The sequence below is a fragment of the Ptychodera flava genome, chromosome 1 (assembly GCF_041260155.1).
Source record: "Ptychodera flava strain L36383 chromosome 1, AS_Pfla_20210202, whole genome shotgun sequence".
In the NCBI taxonomy this organism is placed as follows: Eukaryota; Metazoa; Hemichordata; class Enteropneusta; family Ptychoderidae; genus Ptychodera; species Ptychodera flava.
The window spans coordinates 46,804,946-46,817,325 of record NC_091928.1 but is presented as its reverse complement, the minus strand read 5'-3'; the positions used below and the strand labels follow the sequence as shown (position 1 = coordinate 46,817,325).

Sequence of the window (12,380 nt, the reverse complement as noted above, 5' to 3'; positions counted from 1 at the left end):
CAAAAGTTCAATGTCTGATAAAAAGTTTAATTCTTTAAGGTTTTGCACACCCCACCCCCATGAAATTTAATTGTTGCATGTTGATCAGAGGTTCCCATTATTTCCTTACTGTGATACATCCTCAGGACGGGTGATATTGGAAAAGACAACATCATTCAAATGAAAGCACCTGTATTTCATTCAAAATCTTCTTGGTCTGTCACTGTAATATAAAACCATTATCAAAGTATCATAGGGTCTCGATCGACGTTGCCACAACAGGAGCGAAAATTCGTACTTACCACTCAATTTTATTCAATCGGAAATTATGCAGCGTGTTTGCTAAAGGGAGGAAACCCCGATTTTTGGAAGGTTCAGCAAAACGCACGTCACGTGACTATTATGCAAATAATGACTGTGTACCGTGCACGGTCAGATTTGCCAATATCAGGGCTTTCAGAAAATATATACTTTATTGGGGATCGGGACTTCTATAACTTAGAAAAAAATAAAAATCTGAAAGTGTCTATACGGTATGCATACCTTTAGTACCTGTTTCTATAATAGTTCTGCGTGGCAGGACTGTGTGGTGCAAGGGAGGCCTATAGCAGGTAACGTGGATCTATAAGCATCAAGGGTTACAGCTTGATTCAATATGTAACATATATGATACTTACAAGGTTATATAAGATATTTCTGAGCCTTGACAATACGAGGAACGCTAGCTATCACGTGGATATCATCGTATACAAACATTTGTGGGAAAGACGTGACACTCGTACGTTGGAGGTCAAAAGTTCATATTCGAGCAGAAACCGTCCATGGTGTGCGGCAAAATGCAGAAAATGGTAGAAAATACGTTGTAATCGTGGAGGTAGTACGCATGAGTACAGAATGAGTCGTTTATAGCCAATCATACAGTGGGTAAAAGGTCGATTTCAATCGTTGTGATATACTACTGATGAAGCCTATGGGTCGGCTAGAATTGGTTCTGGGGCTCTGACCCCTGACGAAAGCGCGATTGATTTCCACGGCACCTATGCCTATTCAAAGCTAAGGGACTGCATAGTTTCTTCGGCCGGGGGCTTGATTTTCTTGTTGGCACCAAAAAGTGCTTGACCCCTTCCAACCTTTTGATGACGACGTTTTGGAACCAATTTAGATTATTTGTTTTAATAGCGTAGAATTGTCAGCGTTGATTATGTGACTGCAGCTTTCAAACAGACAAGGAATACACCTCTCTCTCTCTCTCTCTCTCTCTCTCTCTCTCTCTCTCTCTCTCTCTCTCTCTCTCTATATATATATATATATATATATATATATATTATATATATATATATATATATATATTTAAACATTCTATCATTCTGTTTTGCTGACATTGTTGACATGTCGTAGTAAAGGAATTAATTTTTTTTAATTTTAAAAGTGTGACTGCAGTATTTTGAATGACCTGTGTGTTTAATGCATACTTCGTATGCATAACCAGATGTCCAGAGGTTTTGCTGTTGTATCCGCGATGTCAATCACTAATATAAAAGAGAGAACAGCAGTAACAGGAGTAAATCAAGAACTTCAGTGGGTAATAGGGCAATTCCCTGCCATTATGTTAGTTTTAACCAAGGATTGGCTCACTGATAGTCTGATTTTCTTTATTTGTGGGTAAAGCTTAGCTAGCTGTATCTTTTTGACAAATTTTTCATAATTTTTGTAATGGAAATGTCAAGACTTAAGTGTGTCTCATAGCATTATGCATATGTATCAAATAAACACATAGGTCCAATAATCAGTATCATTAAAGGTAAGTAAATTGCAGAATCTGAATTGCTCAAGAATAAAACCCTCTGTAGGCTATTTCAACAAGCTTAACGATCACTGTAGACCTCTAAAGAGGAAACATGGAGTGAAATGGTTCAGAATGTACACGACAACATGATTATGTTTAATAAATAACCTAAAATGACAAGAGAGTTGAACTGTCATTAATTTTAGCTACTCCACCCTCAAATGACAACTAAGTTTATCTCTGTGTTTTCGTGATAATTTAGGGGTAACCGTTTATTTTCAGTGACAATGTATGAATTATTTTGCTTCTCTGAAACTGTAGTTCTATAATTGTCCTTGTTCCAGCTTCAAAGATATTGAATATGAATTTTAATGTTCCTATATACCTTTTGAATGACTGACTAAGAAACTATCACGAAGGAAACAATCACTACTAGTAGTATTAACAAAATACTATCACACCATACCAAAACAATGGACAGGAGCAAAGAAAAATGTTTTTACTCGGTTTTAAATACATCTGACAAGCTCCAGAGAGTTATTTTCACTAGGGTTGCAAAATCTGATGTGAACAGTATCTTGTACTTTTTTATCGTTCAAACCATAAAAGCACAGTTAATAATAACTATCATTTTACTCATGGAGTAAACGGTGAGAATTAAAAATATCTCGCCATTTTTCTTTTTCTTAAATATTTCGCCGAATCACTGTATTGTGAAAAATTACTGCATGTCATTTGCTTGTCTTGATGAGTTCTCATAGAAAAAATACCAGAGGATCAGGTTGTTATCATGCTTTGTGCATGACCTGTAGATTTCATAATGATTAGTACGCTTTTCAAAACACACTTTCAATTTTGCAAACATCCAGATATTTCTGATGTATAACTCAGATGTATTGCAGTTACGCGCTAAAAGGGCGCGCCGATAACTGCAACTATATGTTGCAATTCATGACAGGTATGATGCACGTATGAAAGTTTGAGCCTTGCTTTCATTAAAAGACACGGACCTCGCCGCTATTGAGCATTTTACCTCATCTCCGAAGTCAAAATAGGGTGACCTCCCCTGAATCCTCGCGCCCCCGGCAAAAGCAATTGACAAACCCTTAAGGTTGACATATATGCTTAATTTGAATACTATTGACGGCAACATGGACGGTAAAGTTGCAATGATAACTGGTGGCTGTGGCGGAATTGGAAGGGCGCTGGCTGAAAGATTTCTCCAGGAAGGGGCAAAGGTGAGGCATGTAGAAATACACATTGCCGCAAAATATTCTGGAGAAATAACCCTTCTTGGGATCTCTTAGCATGCTACAGTATAACAATTGCAGGTCACGCTTCTACCGACCTCTACTTTGTACAACGACCTGATAGTGCGATGCGGGTCGTCGAAGCAGATTTTTCGGCGCTCCACTTTGGTCGATTCCATATGACTCCTCTCTCACACTTGTAAATGTTCAGTTGAGACACTGGCAAGCTGCATGAATCGACGTTTATGCTCATGAATCACAAATCATGCAAATGGAAGTTGGTCGCGTTATCTGACTTTGATTTATTGCCCGAAATCTACCTTTACTGCACGGAGTACCTTTCTACGTACAACCATTGTAATGAATTGTAAAATGATATGCTCTGTTCTCTCTTAACACTCTGTAAAATGTTATGAATGTAGTGTTGTACAGTTACTGTACAGTACGGTCTTGAAATAATGTGTGAATTCTTGAACTTTGGACGGAAACTTGATGTTCAGCCTGCCAACATAATTATATTGACCGCGGCCATTTTGGTCATCCTCGCTAGATATGATGATAAGATAATGCCTGGTTCACATGCCGGCCAGATGGTGTCGGTCCCGCCGTAAATTTCAAAAAAATTTCACATAATTTTACGATAGCCACGCGCTTTTAACCGAGCACGCAAGCAAATAATTTTCGGTATAGATGTTGGCGGTCCAGCGCCCTCTATCGGACTTGTTGAACATTTGCTTACTACTGGCTTCTCCCAGCATGCTTGAAGGTTGTATACCTGTAATGGCAGTTTACCCGCGTGGTTGATGTTGGCTGAATAAAGCAATTGGAACGAACACACTTTATGTGACACATCATCGTTACTTTGCTGCAGGCAGGAAACTTTGATATACTCAAGGATTTCTGGTGCAGAACGTTGTGTTTGCCCTTGATGTTTTGCCCACTCTTTTCTCTCCCTCTTCACGACCACAGGTCCATCGCATTATGCGTGTGGGACGGCTGTGGTGTTGACTCAATCACTTAATCCGCTGATACGGACAGCGGATTAGCAAGTTGGCAATGTTTTCGGAGCAATTACAGTGGTGTATACACAAGTTGGAGAGGAGATAAGGACTTGTCCGTAATAATAAGGCAGTCAGACGGTGTAGAGTTGAACTCTTTATTTGAAATATCAATGTCAAAATTAATAAAATCAAATAAGGTAAACCGTTACACAAAAAACACCTTTCTCCCCACCCCAGGGGACTTTCCCCTGTACCCTGTTTCCGTATCCGAGTTTCTCGTTTAGGTTTACAACCACAGGGTTTGAAGAAACACTTTGCTCCTAAGGTCACCTCAAGTTATTATGAGGGAGTTGGCCGGAGGAAATTAAGGATAGTTCATCACGTAAAATGTTACCCTAATGCAAGTTTCTAAAACATAACCTCCCCCTGACGCCCTTTTCTGAAATGTGATCCTCTCTCTCCCTCCAAAATGTGAGTGTAACCTTGAATAAACTGCTGACTTTGTTATATTATAAGCAGAGATATTAAAGGGACATTTGCTAAAAGTATAACTTTTTTTCATGCTTTTACTTTTCTTGTTCTCCGTATCAAATGCTGTTTCTTGTCCAACTCCCTACAGCATGTTAGAATGCCAAGTATTCTGCTTGTCAACAAAGCCCGTATACGCTAAATGACTAATGTTATTGTTGACAAATGAATTCTTTTCCGGACTTGAATTGAATTATCAACAATAATAATGCTGATCCACAAATGTGGGATGTGTTAATAAGCTACAGCATTGGACAGAAATGACAAAGTTGAGAGGCCAGCGTTTTTTGGAGGTTCACTTTTTACGCAGGTATTTCTGAAAAGTCATGAAATTTCACACATGCCTAGGAGAGGATTACCTTTTTCGAGAAAAGATGTAGGCTTTGTCGATACAAATTAATTAATATATGGACGTCAATTGAGTGAAATATTAACAAGTTTCCTCTTTTGATAATTTATGTAAAATGTACTTTACTTAAGTTGGAGGTAAAAAGCAAATGCGAGTGCAAGACATTTGATTTAAGGATTTCATCGAAATATTATAATTAATTCACACTTAATTCACTTGATTTTGGAATTCCGCTGAAAACATTTATACATGGCAGTTTTGTTTTGAAGTTTCTTAAACAATTCATTTATTTGCATATATCATAAACTTGGAAATGTAGATTGTGACCCTCTGCTACCTTTGTGACCCTCCAGGCTACGTTTTGAAAATGTGACCGTCCCGACCAAATACCCTGGCCCACCCCCTCACAAATACTGAAGGCCCCTAAAGTCCAATTAGGGCATGTGCCATGATGATTTTATCGTACGTGATAAAAAGACACCAGTAAAGGTCCCCCAGGTGCATAAATACTTTTTAAAAATTACATATATAGCATGTTATTATTGACCCAAGAGACCGCTACATGGCTCTTAAATCTCCTTAAATATCTTTGTCTCTTTGTCTCTCTGTCTCTGTCTGTCTGTGTCTCTGTCTGTCTGTCTGTCTGTCTGTCTGTCTGTCTGTCTGTCTGTCTCTCTCTCTCTCTCTCTCTCTCTCTCTCTCTCCTCTCTCTCTCTCTCTCTCTCTCTCTCTCTCTCTCTCTCTCTCTCTCTCTCTCTCTCTCTCTCTCTCTCTCTCTCTCTCTCTCTCTCTCATTACATCCCAATAATTATTTAATTTACATTGCAGGGCGTGTCCATCTTAGATATCAACGATGAACGTGGTAATGACGTCGTTAAGGAGCTAACCCAAAGCTATGGAACAGACAGAGTATCGTATATTCACTGTGACGTCTCGTCTGAAACGGAATTTAGAGGTTGGCAAGCTCAGATTTAATTATGTCAACGTTGCTTTCCACCTAACGCTATCGAGAAAATATTTTATATTCTTACGATGTTCTGTTGCCAAGATGTCTCATTAGAGAAAATATGTCTTCTTTTTGAAATAGATACATGTGTTCCAACAAAAAATGACAAAATTACAAAACGAAACTACATATCTGTGAATGTGTCAAGAGAACGCCCAAACACGAATGCAACTTTTCTGAAAAAAATAAGGCATTTAAGTAGATTATGAATTATTTTTCCCCTCTCCTTCAAGTTTTACAAGGTTTGTAAACATCACGATAAAATTATCAGCATTTTCCATCATCTTATGAGTGAATTACAATTTATTCATGTGTGAAGAATAAAAGCATATGAGTTAATGCATAACATAAAAATTGTACAAAGTATGCCATGAATGGATCAGCAGTGCAGTGCGCAGCCAGCAATTGCAAGGAGAATAGAAAAACCAATGCTTAGGTTTGCGCTATCATATGTATAGAATCTCAAATACAGGTATATACTGTATACAAGCGGTGACATCAAAAGTTCAATGTCTGATGAAAAGATTAATTCTCTAAGTTTTGCATAACCCCATGAAACTTAATCGTTGAATGTTGATCAGGACGGGTGATATTTTAAAAGACAACGTCATTCAAATGAAAGCACCTGTATTTCATTCAAAACCTTCTCGGTCGGTCACTGTAAATTTAACACCAATATCAAAGTATTAAAGGGTCTCGGTCGACTTCGCCAGAACAGGAGCGAAAAGTCGTAATTAATTACTATGCAATTTTATAGAATTCTTAACGAAATAAAAGTAGGGTATTGTCATATTGATAGAAAACGTTTCAGTTTATCCTCGCCCCCCCCCCCCCCTCCGTAAACCTAAAGACTTAACATTTTTATATGACATCGGTCTTTTGACGTTGTCACTAACGATATCATGTATAGACAGTATTAAGTTTGATAATGGGCATTTCATGAATTAACCGTTTAGTATATTGTTAGTATTTTTCTGTTAAGATTCGGCCTTGTGACGGCAGGTTATTTTAATGCTTACCTTTATACCGCACATTCGTTTCTTATCGTTATAGCGGCATTCGAGGAAACGAAGAGAAAATACGGCGCCATCAACCTCCTGTGTAATAACGCTGGGATACTGAACGAGATCGAATTGGAGAAAACCTTGGACATAAACTTGGTAGTTACATTACCGTTCAAGTTGTATGTTCATTTACTTAGAGTGTAAAGGACCATTCACCAGCATAGCTATGGTATTCTCTCTTAAAAAACGGAGTCATTATTCACACAGCCAAAACATCAATGGCGCCGCCATCGTCGCAAGTGATGGGCATAGTGTATCCAGGGAATTAACACATTTTCGGAGTCTGCAAACGTATAGTAGTTCCATTGACGCTTTTCAAAATGAAATTGTTAAAGAAACAAGAAAAAACCTTCTTAGTATTTTTCCAGGAACAAATTCAACTAGTGACATGAAATGATAGTGGTCCGCACGCAGCAAGTATAATCACCATATGCTCGCCTCAAAGCATTGAAACATTCAAACATTAAAGCATTTTATTCTCCCATTTTCATGTATATTTTGAAAACAAAGACGTCCGTCATCAGGGGTACTTATCTTGCTTTGGAATATATGGGCGTAAAACATGGAGGAACTGGTGGGACTGTCGTCCATACATCATCATGCGTTGGTACAGACATATATTTACTTGTATATTTGTTTATTTCTGTAATTATTTGTTTATTTATTTGTTTATCTTTTTTCCGCTCTTTAATCACTGCTTGAGTCATAGTGTAGTTTGTTTACAGTTTTTATTCATTTAATTTTTCCTTTTTTTTAGTTGTTATGTCTTCTTTTTTTCTTTGCTTTTATTTTCTGCAAGATTTTGCCGACGATCCTAAAAGGTTGGCGAAAGTTATTTCTATAATAATGCAAGCATACCTTTCTTCAAGATGCACGTGACCACGCTATTAAGTAAGAGGCATTTCCGTAGAAGTCACAGGAATGAAAACTAACGTATTGTACGTCGTTGATAACAGACAGGTTAGATGGACGAACAGACAGACGAGTTGACAGACAAGTAGTGAGCAAGAGAGAGACAAGGAGAGCGATTACACATATGTCACGATTCATGTAATCTATTAAAATCCCACAATCTATTACGTTCTAGCACTGATACCAGTATTCTTTCAACCAGTTTACAACGTTACAAAAGCTGGAATCGTAACGTTGGTGCGCTCCGTCTGTGTAAGTATTTTTGCGATCAATATATTATTAATTTTATATTAATAGTCTTCATAGTAAACTTTTCTTCTACTATCCATATTCTCAACAGTTAAAATTATCCATCTTTCTTCGTACGTTTAATTATTCATGATCATACCATTCTAGCTATGTCATATCATTTTTTTCTCTGTGTCACTTGAGTCAGTCTCAGCCAAACAAAATAATTGAATGATACGTGAGGTGTGATAATGTATATCGAAATGCATCTTTTGCTAGTTTACCGAGTATCTCTATATCACTGTTTAAAAAGCCGGATAGTCTGACAGGTTGATCAGATCTAACAGCATTACTGGTTTTGATTTCTCTTACCAAGGCTACAGCCTGAACAACTTGCTTTATTTGGGTAATATACATATATTTACATAATGGTGATGTGGAAAATTCTGCAGACGGGTGACTCCCCACCTCGCAGGCTACGGCCTGGTTAACCTACTATAGCTACAAACATGGATACTGCCTACAGCTTACATATAAGATAGCTATTTAAAGACGGCAAGATTTTAACAATTGATGTCCTGCGTCTTATGAGTAAGATCACCAGAAGTATTTTTTTATTTATTATCTCATTACGGTTTAATTATCTATTCATGTTTTAATTACTCGTTTCCATAGTACTTAAATATCTAATATAAAAATAATGACATAATAATGAAAAACAATCACATAATTGTCTTTTGGCGGTAATATCTCCCCCCCCCACACACACACACACACACATACTACAATTTGTTATCAACATGATCACCATCTCAGTGCCAACGCAACCCCGTGGATAGAAATTCAGACTTTCAAATTTTATCAATCCTCTTCTGACCTACCACTTGTGGGAGCTCATTATAAAGCTCTTGATGAAAGAAAAGTTCTTACCGGCTTAGTTTTCCGAAAGTCGAAAATTTTATTTTTCCCAATATACTTACATGTAACACAGGGATGTCGGCCATTTTGAATTTCAGATATAGGGAAATTTTGGGTAATTTGTTTCTCTCTTACAAAAGTTTGCACGGTGATTCTTGATTTTTATTCTTCCTTGGGCAAGAGAAAGGTCGAACGTTTCAATGAGGAAAGTTTGAGCGAATTTTAAGTCTTTCACTTTCGAGGCGCATTCTACCTTAAACCACAGTGGTGCGCGTTTGGCGTTGCCGTGGAGTGCACGTTGACCTGACCAGGACGACGCCCTGTACTGCAGTTATACGTCACTGATATGATTTCTCATCAACAATATAATGGACTGACCATTAGCAAATCGTAGAGGGCAGTGACCTTGAATATTTGAGAAATAAACAGAATCTGCAGAACAAAAATCGCTCAAAAAATTATATTGCACTACAAGCTAATATTGAAAAACATTGTCACGAAATATGATTATAAGAGTTTGAGAGTGTCTAAAATTTTGAAGACATAGTTTGTAGTTTCTAAAGGTGAAATATATTCTTCATCCGCATGCTGACCACCTCATGCAAGGATCTAACCATCCATCCAAGACTATCCAGGACTATGTCCGCAGCTTCATCTTTCTTTATTATAGATGGTATAGTTAAATTTAATGATACAGCCAGGAACAGTTCCCATCTTCGTAGGTAATCTGCCGCTGTGATTGATTCGTTTTCTCCGACAGAAGGAGCCGAGGTTTCTGGAAAATGATATCTGTGTGTCAGCAATTTGTCCTGGCAAAATAGACACCGAGCTGCACGAAAACCGTCTTCACGCGCTATCCAGAACTCTTTGCCAATGGCAGTAAGAAGATAACAAGTACGCCGTGAGTATTGCAACCTGTGGCAAACTTTTACTTATTTAGCGTTAGAGGTATACTGTCGCCTGTTCTAATTTTGCCACAGTTTCCATGGAAAGATAAAAACTGACCAATCACAGATTTTAAGCGGGTGGCCGCTTTTTAAAACAGCGCCGTCGCATGGGCATTTTAATTACCAAAGAACGCCTCTTTTACTAAATATGGGCATATTTAGATTACAGGTGACATTATACCTTTCATCCAGTAATGTATTTGAACCGCTAAGAGTGTGAACGTTTTTGCATGGTCCATAATAGAAATACAGTCAATCGAATGGCTTTGATGCTCGGCTGTCTTTATATACATAAGATATATCATATAATGAAATTATTTGCAGTTTTACATCGAGCCAAACAGCTGTTGAGAAAGCGTAGTAAATAACCGGGCTAAGTTGCTGCAGTTTTCTGACCCAACCCCTGCAGACGATTTAGACTCATGCAGCACTCACACGTACACCACTCACTATTATACGGAGCAAACAAACGTGATAATTCAATAATATGACAGCAGTGAAAGAAATTTAACATTTTATACTTCAGCTAATTAATAATTTTAATACTTTACAATGTTTGCGGCTGAAGTACATCATAAATATCGCTAATATTGTTGATTATAACAAAATTAATGACGTTTCCCATATTTTTCCATATGTTATTCCATCTTTTCCATAGAATGTCCTATGTCACCGATGCAGTCTGTAAGCTAATTACCAATGCCAATGAAATGAACGGTGCCGTTTGCTTGGTCCTACCTAACAAACCGATGGAAGTAGTTAAATTCCCGGAATACGACTTGGTGTAGAAGGAGAAGAAAGATAAGAAGACGACGATTTGATTATTCAAATGAGTTTTCCTGTACAGAAGATTAGATATCAAATCAATTCAATTCAGTAATATTTAAAGACAAAAAAGGAAAAAGAAAATCAGACAAAAAGATAGAAACATATGATGATTAATCACTGAAGAATGAAATGGGAAACTAGAAAAAATGAACAGCAATAACTGAAAAAAGCATGCGCCTTGGTATCACCATTCTGAACGTTTCCGCCATTTTGTAGAATTGTTTGTTCCTCACAAATGCTCTTACATGCCGGAAAATGCCAAGAGAGTTTGACCGGTTAAGAAGGGCTTGACTACGCAGTTTCTGCGTAGTGAAGCTTCATTACGTATTCATGGTGACCCCTGGCCAGCTGTCAATAACTTTGGGGGCTTTTGTCTTTTGGCCTGCTTTGCATATGCGTCGTTGGACACGACCTGCCAATCACCCAGGTAGTCAATTAAACTATTAATTGACTGTTTACCGACCCAATTAACACTATCCAGCAGTATCAGTCATATTTTAATCGCGTGGCCCAGGTGGGCACAACGTAGGAACGCGTGTATTTCGGCGAAAAGAAGCATAAAAAAGCTAGGCTCATCGCCAAAACAAACGCGCCAAGCGCTAACAAAAACCCATACCAAGCGGCCCTTTTCAGGGCCACCAAATACTCCAAAAAGGGAACTACCAAAAAATACGATAAAATGACATAGAACACACAAACACTTAAAAGAAATAACAAAAATCGTACACATATCAAACAACTGAAACACAACATTAAATACAAAATAAACAATCACAGTAACGTAACAGAAAACATGGCCGTGGAAATAAATCAGCTATTTCCGAAGAAAAGCCGACAACAACATGAAATTCAACAACAACCTATCATCGCTCAAACTATGAAACTCCGAAAATAGTACTAGGCAAAAGCCTTAAAATTCATTCGGACACCAACAAAACCAAACAGAATAAAACCACCTCAGGATTTCAACAATAAAGTCGTATAATGTGACTACGCTACATCGTGAGACACAAACAATCGCAACAACACCAATTCAAAGAAAGTCAAATTGGACTCCACGAACAACAAAAAAACAAAAACTTGAAAGCTATCTGAAGCTTCTAAACTCGCACTTCTAGAGATACCCTTTCAAACAAGGAAACAAAACATGTCGCGTGCCAAAAGAATCGCGATAAACCAGCTTGCAAACATTGGACAAATTTTGGGAAAATAACCCTTCGACAAGGGTCGGTTTTTCGTTATTGTCAACACAAACGATTACGTACTCGAATGCGAAAGGCAATTACGTAACACTCAGTATTATACACAACAAGCCAGAACAAACAGTAAACAAAGTAAACGAACTATTAATTAAAATGTACGAGAACAAGCACATCAACCAGGATACTTGTAAGTATCTTGATCCAATAAACATAAAATCCGTACCCCGCAGTGGTACTTATTGCCTAAAAATTCACAAACCTCCGCAAAAATCTAAAAGACACACCAGTCAAAACAAAATTTACCGAAGTAAAGAAATATAGAACAAACAAACCAAACCACCAAACGGACTCACAACGTGACCAAAATTAATATACTTGCCTC

The 12,380-nt window shown here is 37.7% G+C and overlaps 1 protein-coding gene and 1 long non-coding RNA gene across 2 annotated transcripts; both read left to right on the top strand.

The window, feature by feature from the left end:
* The first annotated feature begins 2,907 nt into the window (after positions 1-2,907).
* LOC139141141 (uncharacterized) lies at positions 2,908-7,562 on the top strand. The gene is made up of 3 exons (XM_070710785.1): positions 2,908-3,003; positions 5,722-5,848; positions 6,953-7,562. The coding sequence occupies exons 1-3, from the start codon at positions 2,917-2,919 to the stop codon at positions 7,105-7,107; spliced, it is 369 nt and encodes a 122-aa protein (XP_070566886.1). The 5' UTR covers positions 2,908-2,916; the 3' UTR covers positions 7,108-7,562.
* A 487-nt stretch (positions 7,563-8,049) lies between these two features.
* Positions 8,050-11,677, top strand: LOC139141089 (uncharacterized). The gene is made up of 3 exons (XR_011554137.1): positions 8,050-8,127; positions 9,782-9,922; positions 10,627-11,677. It is a non-coding gene; the product is annotated as an uncharacterized lncRNA (long non-coding RNA).
* The last annotated feature ends 703 nt before the right edge of the window (positions 11,678-12,380 follow it).